This window comes from Aptenodytes forsteri, unplaced genomic scaffold (genome assembly GCF_000699145.1).
Source record: "Aptenodytes forsteri isolate BGI_AS27 unplaced genomic scaffold, ASM69914v1 Scaffold169, whole genome shotgun sequence".
Classification (NCBI taxonomy): Eukaryota; Metazoa; Chordata; class Aves; order Sphenisciformes; family Spheniscidae; genus Aptenodytes; species Aptenodytes forsteri.
In genome coordinates, this window is record NW_008796115.1 from 345,589 (window position 1) to 373,375 (window position 27,787).

Sequence of the window (27,787 nt, forward strand, 5' to 3'; positions counted from 1 at the left end):
CCTTCTCTGGACACGCTCCAGCACCTCGATGTCCTTCTTGTAGTGAGGGGCCCAAAACTGAACACAGTATTCGAGGTGCGGCCTCACCAGTGCCGAGTACAGGGGCACGATCACTTCCCTACTCCTGCTGGCCACACTATTTCTGATACAGGCCAGGATGCTCTTGGCCTTCTTGGCCACCTGGGCACACTGCCGGCTTATATTCAGCTGGCTATTGACCAGCACCCCGAGGTCCTTTTCCGCCAGGCAGCTTTCCAGCCACTCTTCCCCAAGCCTGTAGCATTGCCTGTTGCTTTTGTGACCCATGTGCATGGCCCAGCACTTAGCCTTTTTGGACGTCATACAATTGGCCTTGGCCCATCGATCCAGCCTGTCCAGATCCCTCTGTAGAGCCTTTCTACCCTCAAGCAGATCAACACTCCTGCCCGTATCTTCTTTTATGTCCTGCATATCTTGTTTTATACCATTCATTTGCCTCCTTGTTCTTGAGATTGGCTGGTCAGTTTGGTCCCTGACCTATCTCAGAACTGTCTCAGGGCTCTTGTGGCTTGCCCTGACAGCAAATGGCCTTTCAACACTGTTCCACAAGATTGAGCAATTCAAGTCAGAAACATTACCCTTACCATCCCTGATGCCACCATGCTCATCCCACTAGGCCAGAATTTTGCCTAGTGTTGGCCTCCTACTTGGCATTTGCTGTAAAATCTATGTAGTGAAATCTTTTCTGCTTCATCCAGCTGGGCAGATCGCTTCATTACGATTTAAAGGTCTGTACCGCCCAGGTCAGGCATTTTCCCTAGAAAATGCAGTTTCCAAGTGATAGAACTTCTGTTGCACCCAATAATTCACTCCTAGACATTTCTCAAGCTCTGTTTTTCTTTACTTGAAAACCACAACTGTTTCAGGCAGGAACTTATGCCACTGAAAGCTTCAGTTATTAAAAAGAAGAATAACATACTCAAATATTTGCAAAATAGCCCTATCCAGTCTTTTGCAAGTACAATATACCTTTGTTTCCTATTCGCACTGAGCAAACTCATGTTGATGTTTGAATTTCTGGTTTTAAAACACTCTCTTAGGAGGGTGAGGTCACTCATGAGTAGAGTAAAATTTCTATACTGAGAAAGAAAATGGACTAAACTGCAGAAATAAGTTCTGTAATTCCCTGTTCCTGACAGTTCACAGACAGAAGAGAGCAGATTATAAGTTTCTGTCATCTATACTTTATTGTGCCAGACTCATCCTTCAGCCAAGGAGCTCCAGAACACACCATGTTCCGGCTGGGGTGGTTTGCGTGCTCCATAGTATTCCTCTGACAAAGAGTAAAGGCAGAGGGATTGTCTTTGAACCAGATGTTCAATTACAGTGAGAATGAGGTCATTTTCTCCCTCCTCAGAGCAGACAGACTGGCCTAGTATCTGGTCCATGATGTTTGTCCATGATGTTACACAAGCCTATTAAAATAATTATTTTTTACCGTAGTTTCTTCCAAGTGGAGTCACTCTATAACATCCACAAGAGAAACAGGAAAGTATTTTTTGTTTTCATTTGTGCTAGGAATTTCCCTATGGCCTAGATATATATAGAGAGAACTTGGAGAGGGAGGAAGGACAGATAAAATAGAAATCCGTATGACTACTTATGTTACAAGGCAGATTTGAAAGCATGTAAATTTAATATCTGCAGAATAAGGTTTGTGCATGACCTATTCCAGTTCATTCTCTCAGATCAAATTCTCTGAAGTATTTGCAATAACTTTTTATGCTTTAGCAGTGTATGTTTCATTTGGCCTGCATATTTGCTCAAGCAATAACCTCCAGAATGAAATAAACTTTGTTGGATCCCTTTCTTACTTTCTGATTCTCACCTATGTGTCTTTTGCAATCATTATGCCATAATCCTCGGGGGGGAAAAATGCTTTTAACTTACCTATTCATTGTTAAACATAAAAGCTCTATTTGTGTGCTACAGCTTCAGCCAACTATTGGCCACCCACCTGATGAAGTACCTTTTAATCCTTATGTGCTGCAAAGGAAGAGAGGTCTTACAGGAGCAGAAAAAGGTAGGCAGAGTAATTTGTCATTAATACAATTTCCTTCTTTATGCCAGAGATCTCTCCTCAACCCATATTTCTTTTTTCATGCATATATTTCACAGCATGTTGTGTATTGGTATAGCCACTACCATAGCTCAACCCTGGTAGCTGAAACTGCCAGATGTCACCATCTGTAATAAAAGTCAATTAGCAGAAATCGCTTTTTCCATGTTGAAGTGAAAGTTTATTACTTCCTTGACTCTAAAAGCTGCATCCTTGCACTTCATAAAAAGAATTGTACCCTGTTGCATCCACAGTGCCAGGTTGGTGCTCAGGCTTTCTGTAAAATGCAATTAAAGGTGGGTGCCTAAGAATGAACTACATATAAGGCAGCAATCTGAGTGAAGAATTGTCTGAGGTAACTAATGGGAAGTACTAAGGAGAAGGGCCAGCTTTTAACCCTCCTTCTGCCAAGGAACCTCCTGGTTTCACATTATGCAGATGCTCAATAGTTAGAGCATGTCACCAGGTGGAGGTCATTCTCTTTTGGGGTGTTCTAAAGTGCCTATAGCTGGGCTGCATGTGGTTTCTTTATAATGCCCTCGTAAGTCAAACACACTGATGTTCCTGAATATAGAAAGGGTGAATATGGTAGCTGTGGCAGCAAAAATGTCTCACATAATGTCTAATTTTTTCATTGATTGAATGGCAGGTGATCAGAGAGAGGCCTTACCCATGGATACTGAGGTCTATGAAAGTCCGTATGCTGATCCAGACGAAATGAAACCAAAAAATGTCACTCTTGACAGGAAATTGTTAACCTTGGAGGAAGGAGAACTTGGCTCTGGCAACTTTGGTACTGTAAAGAAAGGGTTCTATAAGATGAAAAAGTAAGTGTTTCCTTCTATTTTCATGGAGTCCAATATGTAAAAGCTCTAGCCTTTATTTTTCAGAGCAGCAGTAATCTTTGCATGTCATTTGGGGTGACAGACTGTATGTAAGTAATTTGGGCTAACATTGACTGGTTTCTTTCTTTGTACATACAGTCATTTTCTTCTCCTCTGTTTGCAGACACTTCTTTGCCTGCAGCGTAGTCACCTCCCAGCCATTATTTTTGTCTGTAAAGTGGGAAGTGCCCCTTATGACTATTTTCTCTCCTGTCAGGGATAGTAGCGTGGGAAGTCTGCTGCCTTCCTCCATAGTTTGTATGGGCAGTCATGCTACTCAGTATTTCCCATCTGCACAACCTCTCTTTGAGAAATAGTGTAGAGTGCCATGGACAGCTTACCTGTAGCAAAGAGATTCTCACCTAAAATAAGTATGATAAATACCTGTTTCATGAAGCTGGAATGTTGATTTTCAAGAAGACAGAACATGTTGTGACCTCTTTTACCATGTAATTGCAGTAGGAACAAACGCTGTTTATACTGGCAGAAGTGGGAGCACCTGACTGTTCATGTATTTTCATAGTAAAATGTTATCAGTATGTTGTTTAAGTGCATGGGCTGATTATGTATACACTTTCACCACTTGAAGCTGGAGGCATTTCTTTAACCAAGGTTTTCAGAGCCAGGAAGGATTTTTCTTTTTCCAGTACAGTCTGAGGGGATTTGAAGGGCTCTGGTTCCAGCTTGTGTATTTGCTATCTTGTTTCACACTTGAACTCTGTTGATCTCATCAGTCACTCTTTCACTTAGTTGTATGAGCTGAAGGTTGCAGGAGCAGGCTTAATTTCTCGGGATTTCAGAGCACTGCCTTGGGGCTTTGCAATGCTGCATGTTCTAGTCTCACCCCCAAAACACCTCAGCGCTTAGAAAGGCCTTTATAGCTTTTCTTGCCAGAAAAGCTTTATGGCATTCTTCCCAGAATGGGCAAGAATTTTTTTTCCAGTACATTTGTTTTCAGGCTTGTTAAGAAGTTTTTATGACTTATTTATAATTTTCTCAGGTTCTTTCCATTCTCCCTCTTTTGCTTAGCTGTCTTCTGAGCATTTGATAGAGAGATGTTCCTGTTACAGTTGGGTTTTTTCCCCTCTGAATGTCAATTCTGTCTTTTGTTACAGTTTGTACTATGTGCACAGAAACATCAGAAGAAGATTGTGTGCGCTTGCACATAGATTTTTCAGCAACTAATCCCAAAACTGGATTCTTTTTTGTAGGGGTGCCAAACCAGTGGCTGTAAAAATTCTTAAGAATGAGAGTAATGACCCAGCCATAAAGGATGAACTACTGAGAGAAGCAAATGTAATGCAGCAACTGGATAACCCATATATTGTCCGAATGATAGGCATATGTGAAGCTGAGGCCTGGATGTTAGTAATGGAAATGGCTGAACTTGGGCCATTGAACAAATTTTTGCAAAAAAATAGGTATGTAAGCTTTGATTCCATTTCACAGGATTTATCCAAAGGGGAAAAAAGATACAGGTCCTTTTTTTTTTTTCTTTAAGGGCAATTTTAAATTGACATGCTGTTAATCTAATAATTAATGATTGTAATTACTCTTCACTGGGACATGATTATCTTGTACATGTCTCCTAACTGTCAAATATTTCTGGTAAAATAGTGCATTTTGAATAAATGAAAGAATTTTCACGACCTTCACTTGCTCATTTATTGATATGATCACACATCATCTTGCTCAGGACATTCTTATGCTGCCTGTTCTAATTAAAGCTTAGCTAAACATAAGTGGATCAGGTTCCTAGTATGATGTGGGGAAGTTCATAGTAAAGATTTATATTTGAACTCCATGAAAAGTCATGAAAATGAACTCCTGACCTCTTAAAAATTCAATTATGATTTTCAGACATGTCACGGAGAAGAATATAACAGAGCTGGTACATCAGGTTTCCATGGGGATGAAATACCTGGAGGAGAATAACTTTGTTCACAGGGATCTGGCTGCAAGGAACGTGCTGCTAGTCACCCAACATTATGCCAAAATTAGTGACTTCGGGCTTTCTAAAGCTCTTAGTGCTGATGAAAATTACTATAAGGTAAGGTTTGCACACGACATGAAAGCTGTATAGTAGCATAGCTTAATAAGGTTATTTTCAGTTGAAGTGCAATTGTTTTTAAAGTTGAAAATTAGAAATAATATGTATCATCCATTATTTTAGAGCCTGATAGTAGGTCACTGATTTTCAAAATGCATGATCAACATTAAGAGATGTATAGGGAGGAAAAAGCTAGTCCCTTCTTTTATTTGCTTACTTCTTTCATTTACTTTTGGTAAACTTCTCATTAGAAGGTTGAAATTTATGGTGGAAATGAGATACCTCCTTATATAAAAGGGGGAAAATGTTGCAGATATGAACTTTTGGGCACTTACAGTTTTCACCATGTCCAAGGAAAATTTAGGCTAGCACACTGTATTATTGACTAACAGAACTGAATTTGTTTTTTGAAAGAATACCATTTGTAAATAATCTTTTGATCTAAGCAGAATTTTTTAGCTTGGTTTTAAATTCATTGGCTCTCTGTATAGCTAAAGGGACTGAAATAACTGCCACATTTAATAAGGTAAAAACATCCGTAGGAGACAAAGGCTCTAATCATGTCTGCATCTTTTTTTCTGATATATTGCTCTTGCAGTTCAAATTATTTCTTCCTTCTGCCTGTTCCCTTTCATCAGCTGTTTAAAACTAATAAGCCAGACCATGAAATGCTTTGAAACAGGCCATAGGAGAAAATAAAGTGTTGAAGAGCTGGAAGGCAGCTGCTGCTAACCTGAATAGTGAAAAGGGCTGGGAGATTTTATTTTACTGTATTTTATTGTGGTTTATTGTATTTTATTTTGGTTTATTTTATTTTTAGTATGTGGTCAGATATTTAAGCACAGTGTCATAGAGTACACAAAAGGGGGGGAAATAAAAGGATGAAAGAATGTGAACACCCTTGCTGCTGGAATTTCGTCATGTTAGCAAGTTGAATTTTACAGCCTTAATAACGGACTTCTAATGTAGTTAGCGTGATTATGCCAGTTAAGTTCTAATTCTTCAGTTTATTTTTCAGAAACATCTCATGTTTTATCTTTGCCCAATCTTTGAACTAGACAACTTAGATTTTCTGTGTCGGTCTGAGTTAACAAGCTGACATACAATATTCATATTTGCCTCATAGAAGAAAAAGGCAATCTGTTGGCATGAGATAATGCCCTTCAGCAGAGGAGGAGCAAGCACACACTCCCTTCTGATGACCTTCCCATGGGAATAGTAACTGCTGCCAGAAAAGGCAGTAACATCTTAAATCACTGCCACTAGCCTAGTCAGAGCTGCTTGTCAGAGGTTTGAGAATTGGTATCAAAGGCCCAGTCCCTTTACAACTCCACAAAATGCAGTGGGGTTCTTTCACTTGATCTAGCACTGTGCTGGGATAGCTTGACACTTGCATTGTCATAACACAGTGTTATGGCATAATTTAATCAAACTGCAGTTTGTCACAAGGCAGTCGCTGTGCTTTGAAGTGGAGCATCAACTTCAAGTAATAATGAGACTCAGTGTAGCTGGGTGTGTATCTCTTATCCTCTGTGGAGAGCCTAGATGAAAAATCTTACTTCTAAAGAGCAAATTTAAATTAAATGCCACTAAAAACATGACTCCAGGTCGTTTAGCTAAGCTTTGCTTTACCATAGATTTCATTTCAGTGTATTATTTTGAAAGTGGAAGACTAGGAACAATTTTGTAGCATTTTTGAAGAAGCTGCTAACCGTTCTCTCTAATGCCAACTGCATCAGAAATGTTATGGAACTTAGTACAGATGTGTGCAGATCTAAGTTAACTTGGCTTATATGAATTCTGATGTTGTCTGCTGCTTACCGCTGTCTCTAGCCTGCTTTTTTTCCTTTCTGTTATATTTTAGGCGCAAAGTCATGGAAAATGGCCGGTCAAATGGTATGCTCCAGAATGCATGAATTTCTACAAATTTTCTAGCAAAAGTGATGTCTGGAGCTTTGGGGTTTTAATGTGGGAAGCTTTCTCTTATGGGCAAAAGCCATATAAGGTGAGTAGTTCTACCTGGCAAATTTTTTTCTGTAAAAATTCAGAGCAAATTTGAACCAATACCTTTTCCTACCTAAAAAGGGTTATTGCAGGCCAAAGGAGGCCTTAGCGCCCCATCTGTTGCAACAAATGAGTCAAAGGATAGCCCAAAAATCAACTCCAGGCCTCGATTTGTTTTATACTAGCACATGTGCTGTAATCATTTGCAACTTGGATGACTGTTCTGGTCACCCTGTTCCAGGGAATGAAAGGTGGTGAAGTTGCACAGATGATTGAAAGAGGAGAACGGATGGAACGTCCTGAAGTCTGTCCAACAGAAGTCTATGATCTAATGAAATTGTGTTGGACGTACAAGTGAGTGTGATGTGATGCTCTCTCTTTTAATTGAAGTATGTTTTAATCTACTTAGTTAATAGCCAGAAAAGAGGGGGGGGGGAGGGTATTTCAGAATACATCATTTTGGCTGGTGTTTAGCTTACAAACAGCCTCCAAACTAAGCAGTCAGTTGCACTTTCAAGTGAAAATTATTTGAATTATTGAGTGTACTACAAGAAGCTGATTTTGCACAGCTGATTTTGCTGGAACGGTTATATACAAAAAATAGGGTATCATAAAAAACAAGTCATTCCACAAAAAGGTCAGTCTGATGTATTTTGAAGAGAAAGTTTGAAATTAAGCAAATATTTTCATTTCATTTTGGATTGTATTTTGTTTAATTTTCATTTCTACAACTTCACTGAAATTTCAAAGTCATATTGTGAAATTATTCATTTCATTCCTCAATAATTAATTGTTTTGGCCTATTTTTCTCTTCTCTCATTTCTGAATATACTCAGATTGGATCCCACATTGATTTACTATTAGTGAGAGGCAAAATGTCTTTTCAGATCATACCTAATATGTCAGGAACATTTTTGCTGATCGATAACAATTCAGAAGTTAGAATTATGAAATATAGAGAAGAAAAAAAAGAAAGCCTACCTGATATTCTTTTTTAATTAGTATGTTGTAAAAATGTATTAAAAATGTTTTATGATTTAACATTTTAAACTACTTTGTTGAAGTTACTTTTAGCTGTAGGAAGGTCTCCATAAAGCACCCAAAGTCTACTGTAATGTCACTTATTCTTCCAGTTCACCATCTGGAGAATTATGTGTGTCCAACAAAGGTCTCTGGATTCCATTTAAGGAGCTGTGGTACTTCACTTTTAGATACCTTGCTTCTTTGTTAGTTTTATTACACCTAGTAGTCTAGAAAGAATGTGGAGCCATAAAATAATGTCTGCCTTTTGGTTTGACTCGCAGAATGCCATAACAGTTCTAGAATGAAATGGACCATTTTTGTTATGATTAATAAGCATATCATAAAGCATGCTGCTTTTTATTTGTTTGTACTCAGATATCTTTAATAGTGGAAAGAAAAAGAAAAAAAATTTAAAAGTCAGGCAGTGTAACTGTCTCAATATGTAATGTATATTGTAAGGGCTTGTTGTCAGTTTAATTGTGTTCTCCCAAATCAACAAAGAGTTGCAGATAGAGAGGAAAGACAGACAGCCATATAGTGTATACATAGGCTCCTCTCAGTGGTGCTAAGCCACTCTGTATGACTGTAGTACCCATTATAAGGCAGATATTGCACTGTAGATATTCTTTTCTCTAGATTATTACTGAAGTAAATGAATTAGAAAATGAAATGGAGCTGATTTACTGTTTCTTTCTTGTAGTACCTTCACCAACCACAAAGTAACAGGCACGACAGTAAATCCACTGACTGGATGCTCTGTAGTGACATTTGCCACTTGGTATTCATTTGTAGCATCATTTTGGTAGCCTTAAAATATTATGAGCAGCTTTATCTAGATTATTACTGAAGTAAATGAATTAGAAAATGAAATGGAGCTGATTTACTGTTTCTTTCTTGTAGTACCTTCACCAACCACAAAGTAACAGGCACGACAGTAAATCCACTGACTGGATGCTCTGTAGTGACATTTGCCACTTGGTATTCATTTGTAGCATCATTTTGGTAGCCTTAAAATATTATGAGCAGCTTTAAATGAGCTATCACTGAGGTATAGTCCCAAGCATTACAAGGCCCATGCACCTTTACAGCTTTCTCCTTCCTATTTGTTGTCTCTCCACAGTGTTGATGACCGACCAGGATTTGTTGCAGTCGAGCTGAGATTACGTAACTACTATTACGACATTTTCCACTAACAGCATGAAGAACAGCAGCTTCCTTGCCTCCAGCCAGCACCCTCTGAGAAGCAATTCAGTTTCTGAAACCAGGCGACTTCGATTTTTGTACTGCTGCTTTCACCCTGCAAAGCTCAGAGCTAAGCCCTGTGTCTGTAGGGTTGCCTTTTCTTGCCTTCTGTGCAATATCCAGACCCGAAATAGAGTGTTGAAAGTGGAAAGGCCCCAAAGCGAGCAGCAAGGACGTCAGAGCAGATGCTTATACTTTTGCTACATTCCATTTCATTTTCTTTACAGCTTTATTGGCATTACATTTTGCGGTCACGTAACACCTATTTAGTGTCTTTCAGCCCTCTTCCTCTCTTGTATTTGAATGCTGATTGCGATTTAGATTCTTCTTCTTAATATTCTTAGCCCTCAAATGCATTAAGAGTTGTTCCAGCCTTTTCCCTCCCCAAGGAAGAATAGCATAAACATTTCTCACTGTGAAGGAAATTCACTGTGAAAGTGTGTCCGTTGCTTTGACTGACAGCATGTTTGATTTTACACCCAAGCCCCTTTAAAACCAAATTGTATTCTTCTCAGTAGTAATGTAGGCAGAGGGGAACTGGGAGATGTGAATTTCTAACTTCATCATCTCCTTTAAATGTGACCAGCTTCTCTCATTCCTCATCTCATGTGGAAGCCCAGCTGTCCCTCAGGGAGTTATTTTTTTTCCAGGTGAAACCTGGGAACTCAGGGGCTTGCTCTCATCTTGGAGCAAAACATATCAGCACCTAAGACAATGATTCTGGGTTTTAACATAAACTCCATCACTGCATTCCTGAAAAGACAGCAGCTGTACAGTGAAAAGTGACGGAGCAGCAGCTTTCTTTCTCTGTGCTGCTTTCAGCCTTCTCCAGAGATACCTTTTCCATGTATCTCTTTGGGTATACCAAAGCTCCTTGTGTTGTGTGTTTTGAGCAGCAATCATTTCTTTTTTCAAACCTTTCTTGAAAAGCAGTTGTGAGAATTCACCACACCTTATCGCCTCTAAAGCTAAATTGCACCCCTAGCTCAAATATTTTAAAACAGGCATATGGACATCGAGTTTACCTTTGTCCGCTCCTGAATGTTAGTATTTGTCCTGTTATTAATCCCTGTGAGCATCTCAGGAAAAGGTATTTGTCTTATCACCCTTCTGTAATGCACCATGCATCTCCATTAATGTGCAGATATAGCAATGGTAATAACAAATAATGTAATCAACTTCTGATTCTATTTTTATCCTTATGCTTTGTTTGTCCGATCTCATTTTAAATATTATAGATATCAAAATTTCTATCACTTATTCCTCACAAGCAGCTACTTTACTGGTACTTACATATATCTCAGGAGTCTACACACATTGCATCTACTAGATACAGAGATTTTAGAAGAATATAAAGAATAGGATTTAGAGTTAGATATATTTATTGCATATGGCTGGTTAGAACATACATGTTTAGTTTTTGTGTGAACAGGGTATATTTAGAGATGCAGTGATTTTTTTTTTCTCTAGCAGAGAAACTGTGTGGGCAATTACAGTGAGAAAGTGTGAAATAATTTTCATAAGAGATGACTATAAACAAATGTAGGAGTTACTGTAATTCTTTTTTTTTCTTTTGACTGAGTTTATGGTCTATTTTTCAAAAAAGACCTGGTGATTTTTGGTAGTTTAATCTTGGGTGTCCAGTGCGAGACACCTCAGAAAGCACATGCTACTGAAAGATACTGAGTGCAATAGACCATGTTTCAAATGTGACCAAACGTGACTTATATTGAAGATGATTTATTTTTTTGTTTTGTTTTTAAGAAACATTTTTCTACAGGAACAGCTTGTGTAGAAGTTAGCCATAGTTACATGTAGGTGTTTTGTCGCTTTAATCCCGTTGCAGAGAAATTGTTAGCTCTACATGTGCAATTAGTACATTCATGGGGATATTAGTTATAAACAAATTGCACAAATCTCTACTAGCCAGCCAGTGACAGTACTCAATTTCCCTGAGAGATATCTCTCTCTCAGTCTCGCGCTCTCTCTCTTAAAAAGTGTTATCTCATACAACAAAACTGGAGGAATATTTCTTCCCCTCTCTTCTGAGCGAATGTCACTTTCTGTTGTTACTCGATTATTTTTGACTTCACTATTATGTAATAAAAGTTTACAATGAGAATATAAAGTATTGTGAAATAAATGGATTAGGTTTTTAAATTGAAATTAAAGATGCTGTTTTACAAAATATGTTGTTTTTACAAGAATCCTTTAATATTTAAGTGCTTTCTAAAAAATGCTGATGCTGTGCAGAGCGTATATTTACTGAATTACTGTGGTTGTTGTGGAAGATTGAGATTCCCCTATTGACGCTGAAAGGTACCTGACACGACAGATAAGCCCACTGAAGCCTGGGCTGCTTTTGGAGCTATTCGGGACTAGCAGGAAAATCTCCCAAAATATGCATGTTGTTATTACACCCAAGCCTTTCCAAGATACTGCTTTTCAACAATACTGTGCTGGATCTGGAAGGTTAGAGGTGTCAGGAGTCAGTGCAGCCTATCAGCTACCCAAGGATTTCTGCATTACAGGTATCACCTGTGCAGGGTTTGAGTCACATTATACCACATGGAGCCTCCCTCAAAGGTGCAGGCAACCGTTCTAGGTATTCTGAAATAACAACAGAGAGATCTTAATCTTTCATTTAGCTTTTGCTGCAAGCTCAAGTCCTTAGGAGAGCAAAGGCTGGATGGGACTGAATGTGGATCTGAATAACAAACGACAAAGGCCAAAAAGTAGACAACTCTTCTGGCAGGTACTTACCTTTGGGGGGGATCAGTCAGGGACTGACTTACACTGTACTGCTGTGATTGTTTTCCTGCATAGCAAATCTGACCTAGTTATTCCACCTTCCCACTTGTGGGACTACACCATCAACTGAAAGGAAGGGGCTTTTGTCTTTTGGCTGTCTGGATTTGGTTGTCTTTATTTTTAGATCGACTCGTATCAGAAATGCCAGTTGGCAGTGTAGCCCCACAAGTAGTTGTCACAGCAGAGCTAAGGGTGTCCTGGTTTCGGCAGGGATAGAGTTAATTTCCTTCCCAGTAGCTGGTACAGTGCTGTGTTTTGGATTTAGGAGGAGAACAATGTTGATAACACACTGATGTTTTAGTTGTTGCTAGGTAGTGCTTACACTAGCCAAGGACTTTTCAGCTTCCCATGCTCTACCTACTGAGAAGGCTGGGGGTGCACAAGAAGCTGGGAGGGGGCACAGCCAAACTGGCCAAAGGGACATTCCATACCATGTGACGTCATGCTCAGTATGTAAACTGGGGGGAGTTGGCTGGAGGGGCCGCTGCTCGGGGACTGGCTGGGCATTGGTCGGCAGATGGTGAGCAACTGCACTCTGCATCACTTGCTTTGTGTATTATTATTATCATTATTACATTATTATTATTGTTACCATTTTATTTCAATTATTAAACTGTTTTTATCTCAACCCATGAGTTTTTCTCACTTGTGCTCTTCCAATTCTCTCCCCCGTCCCACCGGGCGGGGGGAGTGAGCGAGTGGCTGTGTGGTACTTAGTTGCCGACAAAGGGGTAGCAAACTGCAGCATGGAGGAAGGGAGGCTGGTGTGAGTAACAGAGAAGGAGGAGCAGGTGAGAACATGTTAAATGGGATATTCAGTGAAGGAAAACACAGTGTAATTACAGCTTTGGTTAGGGCTCAAATCTACAAAATCATGGAGTTTTTTTGGAGCACAGGAGGCCATGCACCTTTTCCCATAAAGACCCACCCAAACTTCTTAAAAACCCGGCACAATCTCTGCCTGCTTCAAACACTCTGCAGAAAAGGGACTTTTAATCAGCCGGTGAAAAATACCCATAATTTTCACACCTGAAATCGTCACAGTCAGAACTGCAGGTTGTCGACAGAGAGCAGGTTGTGCGCCGAGGCAGCTGTATGGATGGCCTGGCCCTGCCAGGAGGTGGCAATACTTGAACGCTGTTTGACTGATGCACTTGTCCGAGCATTTCTGGCACCCTCCCTTCTGCCTCTGTGCCTGTGCGGTACGGAGGAACTTGTTCGTCTTTTTGCTGCTTGCTGTGATGCAAAGTTCCGTGTGAGGACAAATCGTCAATGATTTATATAGTGAATGGTTAACTGTGGATGATTAACAAAGACTTCTGAGACTCTTTGTCCCCTTGTCTTTTAAGTGATACTAGCAGTAGGGGCTTGCAGGCAGAAAGATACAGAACATGCATAGAAGGGAGTGAGGGTGGCATCTGGGTTGAATAGTACAGAGGAAAATTAAGCCAGCAATTGTAATTACCAACCCTAAGTTTAGTGAGGACAGAAAGCCTGTAAGTCATGCAGAAAAAGAAGAAGAAGAAAAAAGAGAGAGAGAAAATGCACCATCTGATGTTTGACAGTGAAGAAAAACAGCAGTGAAGAAAAACAATATCAGACCTAAAGTGATCCCAGACTCAGATGGAAAAGAGTCAGTATCACCACTCCCCAGCAGTGTGTCCCAGTGCTACATACCACGGTGCGACACGAGACAGTGGCACAACTGCTTTTGGGCCCCAGCTCTCCCTGCCGGGGCAGCTTGCGGGCCCGACGGTGGTGGGGAGTGGTTGTAGGGCTGACGGGCAAGACTCAGCTGAAAGCTTCCTGCAGTAACTATGGGCAGCTGGGGGCTGAGACGCAAACACCTTTACTGGGGCAGCCAGGTAACCTGTGAAGGTTTGCAGCTGGAAAAGGAGGAGAAGAATGAGGGTGGAGCATGCAGTGACTACCAGAAAGACAAAGTGTGTAGGGAAAGAAGTTGTCTCCTATTAGACTGATTAATAGTGCTGGAAAAAAGAGACAAGCCTATGGCATACACATCTTCCTTCAGGCTTGTATTACACCATGGATTCCTGTGAAACAACAGAGTGATGTAGCGCAAACCTGACTGAAAACAACAGTCCTCCAACTACACAGAGCTCTCTGAAGCCAGGCTACCACTGTGCATCAATCTCCAAATGGGTGGTTTTTCTTTTCTGTCATATATGTGTTAATTGAGGTGAATACCCACTGGGTTCCTTGGCATATAATTAACTCTGCACTGAGTATAACCACTGCTTCCCTGAGGCAGTGGAGATGTGCACATTTCTCCATAACCAGAGAAGCAGAGGAAACAAGAGGCAGCTAGGGAAGGCAATTACACTGCTGTCCATTAAAATTCATAACTTTGAATGTAAATAGCACCTGGCTGACCAGTCCAGTATAAACGTGGATAGATGATTAACTCCTCACATCTGTCTACCATTGCAAGTGCCTTAAAACTGTCAGGGTAAGAGCCTGTTAGGTTCAGGCCTTGCTTAACTGTAACAAAGTGCTCATGGAGGAGTCCCACTGCCACATGGGTGCAGCTACAGCTGCCTGCCTGGCAGGCCTTGTGTGACAGCAGGTCAGTAAGCCACATGCCGGGCTCCCCGTGCCTCTGTCAGGTTAGAAATACAACCTGCAACAAAAAAAAAAAATAGAAGCAACTTTGCAAAGAAGCGTTCGATAGCACAGAAAATAGTGTGAGCCATCAGCACATGCTGCAGCGCAAGCATTACTTTGCATGGATACTTGCTTGTCTATCCTGCTGCATTGCCACCAGCCAGTGGCCGCATTGACATCAACATCGGTTCTTTCTTCTTCCTGCTTTGTTAAAGTGAAATTGTGCCGGTTTCAGCAACAGCAGGAGTGCCAAGACTGTAACTGCATGCCTGAGCAGCGGAGTAGGTAGAAGAGGCCTTTTATAGCTGTCTTTTGCACAGTTTGAAGACTTTGCTTTAAAAACATTACACACGCACATGCACACACGCGTGTGTAGTTTCTCGTCATTTTTTCCTACCTATTTGATAATGCCCTATCCTACTGCCTTAGTTCTTGCTACACAGCCACTGTAGCCGTATCTTCAGATCTTGTTCTAATTTGTGTGCAGATCTCATCAATGTTATCAAGTGATTTCTATCTGACTGGTGTATCAGGTCCCACCTCCAGTACCCTGAAGCAACGACCAGCTGGCAAAGAATTGCTGGTGTTGGTCTTGAGTCTAGAAGGTAGCAAGGAAAGTGCATGGAAGGGAACCGTGGGGTGGGGGCAGGGTTACATCAAGAGACGCACGAGAGAAACAAGCTCACTGAGCTTGCCAAAGAGCAGGACTTAGGGGTATTTTTTCCACTCTACTTTGGAGTAGTTGTAAATTGGCTGTTTGGCTTGGTTTGATGTTTCTTTTCCCCAACAGATATGTAATTTGGAGCCAATGCTTCCCTATTTTTCCACAGTAATGACACATCGTAGCCATAGCTGGGTGTAAACATGGATTATCAATGTCGTTTTGTTTCAGCAAGATTTCCACTGTTGCCAGTAAATCCCCCAATCTGGGATGTTTATATGCATGCAGCTACATTTCTCTTCTAGCAGCTTCCATGGGCCTCGTTCTTCTGACTACTATGCAAACACGTGCTTAAATGGCAACAGGAGCAGCAGCAGCCAGCCCTCTCCCAAAGCCCTCATGCTCCCTCTGACAGTCAAAGGACAGCGCAGAGAAGTGATGCACAATAAACATCAGCCACCGACGAGTGGAAGGTTCCTAACCTCTTCTTCTCAGAATGGCTGGTTTTCTAGGTAATATGGCCTCTTTAAGAGAGCAAATACAAAATGGTACAGATATTTAGTATCAGATGGCAGTGGTGTAACAGGACCCCCACACACACCTTTACACTGAAGAGCCACCTCAATTTTTGCAGGCTCCCAATGCACTAGAGCATAAACTCTTTCTTTTTTTTTTTTTTCCTTTTGCAAATGTGTTGCTGACTCTGTCATTGATACATGCATGTCTTTGGCTATTTTAAAATCTTATACTCACTGGTATTACTGCTTCCCCAGGGACATGCAGCAATCAGGTACTATTTTTAAACTCTTCAGTCAACCATGACTTCCTTTTTATCTGTCCATTCTGTAGCTGCCGTAGGGAGTGAGCGTGGCATTCCTCATTTTTTTTTTGTGGTTCCTACTTATAAGGAATAGGCAGGACAAGTAGTGATTCTTGTTGGTGCTGGAGCACTACACAAGTTAGATTACAGGATGAAGTACAGACTGAATCATGTCTCAGAAATTCACCCTCCAGTGTCACATTGTACCCAAGTTAATGCAAACCAGAACTCACACTACACAAGCACAAAGCTCTCAGTTTGTTCCCAAAGCTCCCACAGCTTTTTCCATGCCAGCTATATATATATATGTATATATATAAGAAACTAATAATGCAACACATTCTTGTGTTTGTTTGAAGAACTGTATGTGGGCAATTTCTTGAGTCATTTAATTGCAGGGAGGCTGAAGCCTGAATAAAGAAATACACTCAAGGTTTGCTTGGTTATTGAGGGCAGTCCTTGTCTTTCTTTCCCCCAAAATTAAAAGTTTCCAAGGTGTTTGAAGTGCAGCTAGAAGGAATGGAGACATCATATGCCACACCAAACCTGGACACTGATACAGCTGTGAGGCTGCTGGTACGTACATCTTTTGCTTGAAAACTGCATTATTTGGTGGTAGTACACTGCTGGGCCCATGAAGCCGGTATGCCTTTCTGCTTGGCCACTAAGCATCAGCAGGACCCTGCTGATTACTACCCATCATGCGTTAATAAGCGTTTGGGGGTGAGGGCGTGTGGAAAATACTGGGAGAACCTCAAACCCATATCTTTGATTACACTGTAACACGCACCAGCTATGCACCCCACATAGTGCTATGTCGTGGGGAAGAAATCAATCAGCCCTTCATCCTGGGAAGGCCAGGGGACTATGACTTATATACCAAAGCACAGAAAACAGTAGAAGAGCTGTGTCCAGGTCTGGGGCACTGTCATACAGTCCTGCAGCCTCTCAGCCATGTTTTTGCAGGAGCGTCTCAAGAGCAACAGGATGAATAGAGCCACTTCAGAAACTAATAAGAGAAAGCATCAGGAATAGCAATCATAGCTCTGAAATATTAATATTTGTTGCAATTACCTGCTGACAGTATTTAAATAAGGAATGCTATGTGACCAAAACCAGAGCTATGTGAGAACGTTCTGTCATTGTTTTATTGAGTGCATTAGCTTTTCTTTTTTGTACAACATCCTGTTACCTCTTAATTTACAGGTACTTGCTTAAACTGTTGTACAGGATGATGTACCAAGACAGCATTGCTGAGGACAGCCACCCTGAGTATGTGTTTTAAAGATCTGAGGTATACGAAAAATTAAAAAGCAGGCATAAGGCCTATTTTTTTTACATATGTTCCAGTGTTATTCTTTTCATTTTACTATATCCCATTCCTACTGTCTTGGGCAAAGAAGCAGTCCTGAGTCTGAATTTCACAGTTTATTTATTGCCAACTAACATAAACCTTAAATTATCAGTTCTTTGATATTGAGAAATAAAGACAAGCAATTAAACAAACACTTAGGGGAAATACATCGGTTTTCCCCCAGACACCTCTCCTGCCCACTTCCTGGTGTCCCATCCCCACAGTGCCTTTGAGGAGGCCATGGACAGCACAGGAGATTGGGGTCAGCCACTGTGGTTCCTCTTCTTTTGCTGGTCCTTGTTTCTCATTGCACTGCTCTGGTGTGGCCTTCTCCACCAGCCGCAGTCCCTCTAGAGTCATACCTCCTCCAGTGTCTTCTGTGTGCCTGTCCCTGCTCAGGGGTTTCTTTGCTACAGCACTTGCTGGTGGCATGTCTGCTCCAGCCCTGCTCAGGCTGTGGGCCAGCACAGGGTAGTCTGTGACCTCCTCCTCCCAGGTCACCCCTGCAGTCCCCAGCTACTAAGACCCTGTCAATTATGCCCAATGTATCTGCTCACTTTTATGTAGGACTTTCTGCCACATATCCCAGAGTCACCAAATCACTTCACACACTTGAGTTACCCAGGGGCATAATGGATCATTTTTAAAGTAGCTTAAAATGTCATCAGTGTGTAAGGACAGCGTAAGAGTGAGTGAGTGAGTGAGTGGGATTCGTTAATTCCCAGATCCACCCAACTGCTATGTTATCTGGGGTTAGGGCAGCAAGGAGGACATTAGTGAGTGCTATGGGGTAAAGAGCAATGCGCTCTGAGCAAGTGTTGTGCCTTCAGTACCTATATCATGGCCCATGATGAGGGCTTGTAGGACTGGAATAGCACAGCTATGTAATTCTCCATAATGTCAGGGGAAACTGTCCCAAATGTGCTGTTTCAGTTATACCTAAATGCTCAGTTATGCTAAATCTAGGAAACCGAAAGTCCTCAGCAGGGAAGGCAGCCCTGGTAGGCTGAGAGCCAGTCACATACCCAAGGAGCGCCTCACAGCCCTCTGCTGCCCAGCAGTGTGTCTTGGATGGGTGCCCACACTGGGCACCCCAAAACTGGCCACACAGCCACAGATGCAGCAGCAGGGACAAGGGACTTGCTAGTCCTACCAGCCTGCCAAAATGCCAGGGGGAAAGAACAAGTGCACGTGTGATTTTAGGACTTGTCAGCACTAGAGATCTCATAAGCCACCACAGTGGTAGGGCTGGGAGGCAGAAGGGGGAAAAGAGAGAGGAGCTGGGGAGAGGATTTGGGTGCGGGCAGAGCTTGCAAACCGTCCTCCTGAGTACAGAGGGCCTGCTATGCTCCACACAGGCCTTCCCTCCTTCCTGATCCCCTGCACCACAGCTCTTTATTTGCTTTCCTTAGGCTCACAAACTCTTCCCCAGCTGCCAGCATCCTGAAGCCTGGGGAAATAGTAATGAGTGACCATGCCAAGTGCTAGGAACGGGTGAGAGGGTTTAACCTGGGGGAAGGGGAAAGCAAAAAGCAGGAACTGGTGTTATTGGTACCCCTTCCCTCTTCACAGTGTGGTACATGTTGCATCCTATGCCCTGTAAGAGTGCTCTTCAAGGTGTGGTCAGGTACCACTGGTGGGCTGTCTGCCACCAGAAACCATCAACTCAAATGTAACCCAGTGTAGCTATACAAACACATGCACACACTGCTCCCCAAGTCAAAAATCATAGCAAAAAGTATAGCGTGTTGGGAGGGGAGAATAAAAATACTGAGTGACTATTCAGAGACCAACCTACTGTTCGCTTGATTGGAAATGCAAAGCAGTGTGATGGCAGTGGACTAGCTGGCCCACAGAATTTCCTCCAGAAGGCTAGCTTGTGCTTGGATTTAACCCCACCACACAGCAATCAAAGTATGGTCAGATGGGGAACCTGCACCACTCGAGTCATGCAGTGCCCACCCTATGCATTCCCACCCTGTCGGATTTGGGGTGCACAGACACAGAAGGCTGGTTGCATGAGATGTTTATTTGCTTCTCCTCCCATGTTATAGGGGAAAAGTCCTTGTTTCCTTAAGCAGTTTCAGTCCTAGTGCTTCTGGTCATACGTGCCAGCTCCCTTGTAGGCTCCAACGTAGCCACTGTTGTCTGTCAGATCCTGGCGCCCAGCAAGACCCTTCCCTTTGCCACTTTCATCAAAACGCTCTTTGTGGCTTCCAGTGTATTTGCTAGTGTCCGTCAGCCTCTCGACCCCACCAACCTTGGTGGCTTTCTGCAAGAGAGGAGGCCAGCAAGAGGCAGCCAGTGTTAGCAAACAGTTTGCAAACAAACTCTTCCCTATGAGCAAGGAGGGCCCCTACAGCAGGGATGGTTCCATGGCAGCTTAGGCAGCTCAAGGTGAACAGCAGGCGAGGGAACTCATACTGACCGTGGCACCCACGCTGCCGGGATCCTTCCCCTCAATGAGGCCATACACAGCCTGCAGCGCTTCCTCTGGTGATTTGCCCTTGAAGCGCTTGCCACAGAGCTCCTTCATGGCTTGCTGGAATTCAGCAAAGGTGATGGTGCGGGCACCCTTAGTCCTATGGCAACGGGAGACCAAGAGGAAAGTTACCTCGCTGCTGGGTGGCAGCAGGATGGGAAACTCCCAGGGCTGCCCCTCGCGCAAGAGCCTGCCTGCCTCATGCCTTTCCTTCCTCCCTCCTGGCTGTGCTGCCCACCATGCCTCCCTGCGACACTCACTTGACTTTGTTGAATACGATGTCAATGTCAGTGCTGGTCACGGCTTTCCCATCCATCACGCCACACTCTTTGCACATCTTGGAGAAGTTTTTCCCAGTCATATCGTTGCCACTGGCAGATGTGTCACCATATATTGCAAATTTACGGAAAGTATTTTCTACCTCTGACATCTTGCTGCTGTGGAGAAAAGAAGTTGGCAGGGAAGGAGCTGAGGACCATCTGCAGCTGCTGAACACACATGTCCTATGCACCTTGTCTCCAGAAGAGCAAGGGGTACCACCCACAGGTATCTCTCCACCATGGGACAACCATGATGACCACACAGGTATTGACAGAGAACACCTGGGATCCAGGCAGGACTGGGCAGGGACAGGTTGGGACCCGAGGCAAGGCAAAGGAGGGGTGGAGGTAGGGCTCTGGGGTGAATTAATGACTGCTGCATGTGAAGGAACAAGACATCCAAAGCTTCTGAACCTTTTTGAAATACAAGTTTCAGTTAGATTTTCTCAATAACAAATGGCTGCATTTGTGAGCTGATTTATGCTTTGCCTGCTATTTGATGATAAAGATTCCAGATTTGTCTTCCAGGGCCCAGATAAGTGCCTGAATCTCACAGGCCTTCTTGCAAGTAGTCACCAAGGAGTTGTCCCCGTCTTTACCCATCACACTTCATCCCCTGAATTGCTCCCTCAATTAGGTTGTCCTCCTCCCAACACCAGTAAATTTTCCACTACTGATCGACTTAGACCAGTGCAATCAGGTATCAGGGATCTCTGAGAACATAAAAGCCATCGCTCGGACTGTAAATCAGTCCACCACAACTCGAGCAGCTAATTCGTGCTGCTTGTGAGACACCCTCGAATCCTTTTGAAATACCCAGCCTCTCCTACAGCCTTGTGCTTCACCGAGGGGCTCTGGGTCCCAAAGTTGTTTGCAGGCTGCCATTTAACATAAATCTTGTGTGGGTCTGCACCTCTCTAGAGCAAAAATCAGGCAGGCTTCTACCAGGGAGGCTATGTGCTGCGAACATGAAGGGGGCAGCAGGGGGCTCCAGGTGTCCTTGCTGGGGGCCCTCCCAGGACCCTTCCCTCCCAGGACCCTTCCCTCCCTCCCTGGGAGGTGTGGACCCAGTTCACCTGCGTGAGCCGGTGGTGATGGTGGTGGTGCTGGCACTTTCCCTGCTGTCCTGGAGGCAGTGGGCACTCAGAGCCACCCCTTGCACCTTGCTGGCCTATTGTCACCTCAGCACCCATGCATGTCACAGTCCTCGGAATGCCCATGACAGGGCGGGAGGTGGGGGGTGTGTGCCACCAGAGATGTGGTGGTCCAAATCCCTTGCGGGGGGGTATTGGACCTTCAGCCCACTGTGGGACAAAAAACCAAATACCGTACACTCTTCAGCTAACATAGCCATCACACACTGGAAATGTCATCTGTACTGGGACATGTACTCCAAAGGGAAGGGGCATTTATCCCTATAACCAGTAGGTGCAGCCAGTCCTTGCTCCTCCTTCTTCGAGGAGCTGATCTGCTGCCAGCGTGCTTGTGTCCTGGCTAGCGCATGTGCCCACGTGCCTTTGGGGGTCACCAGGAAATCAGTAACTCCAAAAAGTGGGGTGGGGTGGGGTGGGAAGGGGGAGAGAAAAAATACACATCACCTGTGAAAAAGCTTTGAGAAACACAGTTTTCCACTCATAAGCTAACAAACTTAAAGTAGCTGGAAATTGGATCTGGGAAGTTCAGGCCAGCAATAAAGCTCAGCTTGCACCCTGGCAGTCGTACCGTGTTTGTAGGGGCACTGTGATAGCACACTGTTAAAAAAGGCATTTCATCTTTGTGGCCCATGTAAGATTAAATTAATGTGCCTTCATTGGTTGATATATTTATTTTCCTTAAGCTGTGCTTAGCAACGTTGAGCCATGTGTAAATATGTCTTATTTCAGAAATATTTTATTCTCACCACTAATTAACAGGCATGTACTTTCCAATCTTGCTGTTAGTCGCAGCAAACCCACAGCAGCGGGGTGAGCTTGGCCAAGTTTTACCCATTCCAGGAGGAAAACCTTGCAGATACTGCTGCATGCTCACCGCCTCTGCACTTTTGCATGGCCTTTGGTCTTCCTGTTGGACTGACCATAATTCTTCACCAATTACATTGCCACCCAGAGAAACTTGTTTGCCCCTTGGCAGGTCTTGTGCAAAGGGCATCGGACAGCTGTCAGCCTTGAGAGGCTTCTGCGGGGCAAGGGTGAAATGGCAAAAAAGTGGCGGGTGCCACCTCCTGCCACTGCTGAGGAACACGGCCTGGCATCCTGCCCCGCCATGGTGACAACAGTGCCACAGCCCTGGCACAGCTGTGCAGTGCACCGGTTCTTTGGTACCACTTGCTGCTGATGAGCCAGGGGCAGAGACTAAGGATGCCAACGTAAACCTCAGACAAACAATTGCTAGCAGTGCTGTTTCTGCCTTTTAGACAAGTGCTGATCACTCCAATGAATTGTTTCCTCTTTCCTTGTTGCAGGTGGCCTGTTTTGGGGCTGCCCCAGCAGGAATGCCACTCTCACTGCCTGTGCAAGGAAAGCAGGGAAGAAATGAGGCACTAGCTATCATCACAGGAATGATGATGTGGGGGGCAGATGTGCATGTTGTTGGTGGGGATTTTTGTTATATTCTGGAAAGATGTCTCTTTTCTGTGACAGTGTATTTTTGGAACTGAACTTTTCTTCCCCTTTTAGTTACAGCATATGACTATTTTTAAAATTGAAAAATGTATACCTAGCTTTAGGTGATTAAGTGAAGCTGAAGAACCCAGAAAGAAGGCAATACTCTCTTAGAGTGAGTAGCCAAGTGCCCATAAATTTCAAGGTCAGGAGTTCACCTCTTTTTTTTTTGGCCTGCAACTCAAAACCACTTCATATTGGTTCTGTGATGCCAACAGCTTATTTGTTTCTGCTCCTCACAGTCTGCATGTGACAATGAATAAACCAAAAGGTCACTTCCCTTAAAGCTCTTAGAGCAATGCTCCCCAGCCATAAACTCAACAAAGCCATAAACAAAAAGAGCTCAAACCAGCCAAGTTTCTAAAACTGCAGAGATTGCCAGGGGGATCCTGTGGCTCTGGATGGCCTGGACAGGTGGTCTCATCCAACCCCCAACCCCCCCAAAGAACAAAGCCCTCTCTCCAGCTATGCACCTCACAGGTAGAGTGAGCATGCAAGAAGCTCACCAGAGGTCACCAATGTTTACGAAAAAAGAGAACTATGTTATTTCCATCCTTGTGCGTGCACGCACACACAGAGGCATGTATGGTCAGGAATTCTTATTAGCCAACACGCCTTATTAAGAAAAAGGCAAATGGCCAGATTGCTGTTCTTCTGAAGTTTCCTCCCTTCTCTATACTCGTATTTCTCTAGCAGATCTCTGTTCCTGTTGTCATCCACAAATTTTATTAACAGCAATTTTTCCTGTATTTTCAGCTCCCTGATAAAACCATGAAAAGGCATTGGGCCTAACACCACTTCATATTGGTTCTGTGATGCCAACAGCTTATTTGTTTCTGCTCCTCACAGTCTGCATGTGACAATGAATAAACCAAAAGGTCACTTCCCTTAAAGCTCTTAGAGCAATGCTCCCCAGCCATAAACTCAACAAAGCCATAAACAAAAAGAGCTCAAACCAGCCAAGTTTCTAAAACTGCAGAGATTGCCAGGGAAGGTGGGGATCCTGTGGCTCTGGATGGCCTGGACAGGTGGTCTCATCCAACCCCCATCTGACCCAAAGAACAAAGCCCTCTCTCCAGCTATGCACCTCACAGGTAGAGTGAGCATGCAAGAAGCTCACCAGAGGTCACCAATGTTTACGAAAAAAGAGAACTATGTTATTTCCATCCTTGTGCGTGCACGCACACACAGAGGCATGTATGGTCAGGAATTCTTATTAGCCAACACGCCTTATTAAGAAAAAGGCAAATGGCCAGATTGCTGTTCTTCTGAAGTTTCCTCCCTTCTCTATACTCGTATTTCTCTAGCAGATCTCTGTTCCTGTTGTCATCCACAAATTTTATTAACAGCAATTTTTCCTGTATTTTCAGCTCCCTGATAAAACCATGAAAAGGCATTGGGCCTAACACCAAAAGCCACAGATTCTCCCCACAGACACCTCTAAGGAAAAGCATCTCCTGTGACCTGTCAATTTGCCGTCACAAAATTCAGTTAACCTGGAGGACAGGGCTTTAAAGAGCCACTCCTTAGAATGATAGCACATAACTGACAGATCACACAGCAAAATTGTTTTAATATCTTCCAGATGTATTGCTTCAGTAAGTTAATACAGAGATTAATCTGAATCACTGTGCCTATGCTCTTTGGTCTTCAATTCTCTCATGGCTACATGCCAAATTTTTTCTGCTTTCAACTGCAAGCTTTCGACAAAGTCAGGCCAAGGGAGCATACAGTTTGGTCCCAAGTAACTAGTTAAGTATTTGAAGCTGTTACCAACCTTTTATGAGCTCAGTTTAAAATTACATTTAGGGAGGTTTGAAGCATCTTAGATAAGACAGACAGTAAAGAAATAGAGGAGGATCATCAGGAAAAATAAAAGAAAATAAAATAAAGGAAAAAGCAGTATCCTACTGAAATAATATAAATAACATATATAAACAGACATGCACACACACTATTCCCCTGTTCCCAAAGCAAATGCACCATTAACAAGAAACTCTCAAATTATGAAAGGATATGCTAAGTTGCTTAAATCTTAAATCTTCAGTTGCATGGAAGTTATTTATTCTGTATCACTAAAATGCTTAGCTGCAAAACAGAGACCAGAATTCAGTGTTCTGTTCAAATATTTACATAAATCTGCAGGAAAGTTGGAAGACAGTTTTTGATACCATCTTCATGGAATCAGCATTATTTATTTAAGGAAAAACAGTATTTTGACGAGACTAAAAAGGACAAAAAAAGAAGTTAGAGCATGTGTAATACTGAAGCAATCCGAACTAGCTCTGCAGAATACCAGAAATCCAGGAGAAAAGATTAATGTCTGAAACTCTTTTGTAGGCAAGAAGAATATTAACTTCTGCTGTTACGAATAAATGAATTCTACATTATTCTTTGTCTGCTAGATTTTATGAACTATTACCATAATCACATAAACCTCCTTTTTTTCACATAAAGCTATGTATAGCTTAAGACTTCCCTTTCAGTGCCATGATCAGAGAAACTGTTTGAATGAAGACATTAAAGCAGTGAGATTCCAATTACTGTATGAAACACTCTAAATCTGTCAAAACGAGCTGCTCGGATTACTGCTAGACCCAAAAAACCCCAAACGATGGAGGATGAAGGTGAATGGAAACTCAGATGTGGAGCTGTACCCATTCCACAAGCCCCCCCTGCCCACCACCCCCGTTTGATCCCAGAGTATGTCCTTTTGCAGCCAAATTGTCCCCTTCCTGGTCTCCGAGTAGATGAAGAACAAAGTTTTATTTAAAATGAGAGTCAAGTAGGAGAATGTAATACATCACACAAGTTTGAAAGGCAGTGACTTTAGCTGTCTTGCTGAACAAATATAATCTGTCTGATGCAGATGTATGGGGAAAGAGGAGAAAAGAGAGCAACATGTTGGTGCCTGGGCTTAAAAGAGAAGTTTTACAGAATAGCAGAAAAAACAAGAATCTTGCACTGAGAAATTTGAAGCTACTTGTTAGAAATTAACATAAAGCTAAAGAGACCAGACATGCAGCTGTTCTGTGTAAAAATATTTTATGGGATTTCTTTTCAATTCTTCAGTGCATCTTTTATTTATGTCAGGCACGCGCGCACACATACACAACCAGGAAACCTTTTATGGACATGTAGATCAGACTGTTGTTCAAAGGAGTAAATTAAGACAAGTTTAATAATCCTGCAGTGAAGTGACCTTCTGTATGCCTCAGTCTAGCCCATGTGAACTCAAGGGTCTTGTCCTGTACTTGGAAACCAATATGCGGAAAACTGTTTCTGCATTGTCCTGGGGTCTCTGGTGAGCCGCAGACCCCACAGTGAGCCCACAGATATAAACCAAGAAATTATCCATCCTTACCCCTGTGCTGAACCACTGACCTTACTGAGCATATCCCTCTAGTAAAAATGGATAATTACAAAAAAACAGATTCCCTCTCTATCTATGGAAGTCACCTGCCTCTCGTTTCAGAGGCTGAGCACAGGAAGAACTGATGATTTCTTCTTTGACCTGTGGTCAGTCTGAAACTGCATCTGTCCAGGAAATACGTGCTTTATGGGGACACCCGTGGGACGGTCCTTCTCATGGGAATTTGTCTCTGGTGAGTGACGTTTTGCAGTCGTTGCAATGGGAGATGCCCGGTCCTGTCTGAGCCAGGCTCTCTGCTTGGCAGCCTGCGCTGGTGCTGGAGGAGCCGAGGTGTCCCCCAGCAGTGATGGGATGGATGATGGAGGACAGGCACCGAAGCCCACACCACGCCAGAAAATACTTGCTGCACACACAGCCGGGGCAGGTTGCCGCTGTGGCTGCTGTCCCCCGCCGCCCTTGGCTGCCCCAGATGTGAGGCCCTGCAGCTCCTGTGACCACTTTGGCCACAGCAAGGCTGAGGAGGAGGTAAACTGAGACCAAAAGCTGGGCTGCATGGAGCAGCTGTGCAGGGAGGAAGGGTGATTACAGTGAGTGCGAAGCAGCATTAGACTGCATTTCTTTCACACTTCACATCCATTATTATCTCCTTAAAAGAAACCCCACACTCAGTCTACCATCTTTATGTGTCTAGAGGGGGCTGAGGCAGAAATGAAACAATAACCAATTTTCACTACCCTCCCTTCAAATTCTGAGTACTTAAACATTTTTCATTTTTTCTCAGTGCTAGTACTAGTCTGCTTAGTAGTCATACTGTAGGTCTGACAGCTCATGGAGGCACTAAGTAAGATCATGCTCAGTGCTTGGTACAGACATATGGTAAAGATAACCTGTGCCACCACTGCCCTTCAGAGCTTTGTACAGCTCCTTACATAATACAAATGTTATCCTATAGTTTAACTTGAATGTCCTTCTCAAGCTGTTTGTAGGAGGTCATGAACTGAAAAAGGTACATAAACAGATATCACAGTGTTGGCTGGAACTGATTTTAGCTGGACAGCTGAAGAAGTTTTGCTCCCCAAGCCTCATTCCCACACAAGGGCTCCGGCACAGCCCTCTATCTTGATTATTGGCCTTCACATGCCTCATTCCTTCGCTTTTCTCTTTAGACAGTAAAATCAGTGTGAAATCTTCTGATGGTCTAGACACATCTCATGATCTTGACCTCTGTGAAGAAGTTTGTTGCTTTAGATTGAGCAGTTTTACACAATGTTCGCTTATTTTCATGAAAATTTGTAAGGTTTTTTTTCCCCCACAGTTGGCACACTTTATTTCAAGAATCATCTCAGTCAGCAAAAAAAAAAAAAAAAAAAAAGAAAAAAA

The 27,787-nt window shown here is 42.9% G+C and overlaps 2 protein-coding genes across 3 annotated transcripts in view; one reads left to right on the forward strand and one right to left on the reverse strand.

The window, feature by feature from the left end:
• Positions 1–9,252, forward strand: part of SYK (spleen associated tyrosine kinase) — a 34,450-nt gene extending 25,198 nt beyond the window's left edge. The window contains exons 7-13 of the mRNA XM_009287201.1: positions 1,972–2,062; positions 2,748–2,925; positions 4,194–4,403; positions 4,843–5,032; positions 6,897–7,037; positions 7,278–7,390; positions 9,180–9,252. Of these exons, the coding sequence (XP_009285476.1) occupies positions 1,972–2,062; positions 2,748–2,925; positions 4,194–4,403; positions 4,843–5,032; positions 6,897–7,037; positions 7,278–7,390; positions 9,180–9,252 (996 nt within the window). The remainder of the gene's footprint in view (positions 1–1,971; positions 2,063–2,747; positions 2,926–4,193; positions 4,404–4,842; positions 5,033–6,896; positions 7,038–7,277; positions 7,391–9,179) is intronic.
• A 10,333-nt stretch (positions 9,253–19,585) lies between these two features.
• Positions 19,586–27,787, reverse strand: part of LOC103905513 (tubulin polymerization-promoting protein family member 2) — a 36,794-nt gene continuing 28,592 nt past the window's right edge. For both annotated transcript variants that reach the window (XM_009287194.2, XM_019474115.1), the window contains 3 exons: positions 20,315–20,491; positions 20,001–20,154; positions 19,586–19,844 (listed from right to left, as the gene is read on the reverse strand). In XM_009287194.2, the coding sequence (XP_009285469.1) occupies positions 19,662–19,844; positions 20,001–20,154; positions 20,315–20,484 (507 nt within the window). In that variant the 5' untranslated portion in view covers positions 20,485–20,491 and the 3' untranslated portion in view covers positions 19,586–19,661. The remainder of the gene's footprint in view (positions 19,845–20,000; positions 20,155–20,314; positions 20,492–27,787) is intronic.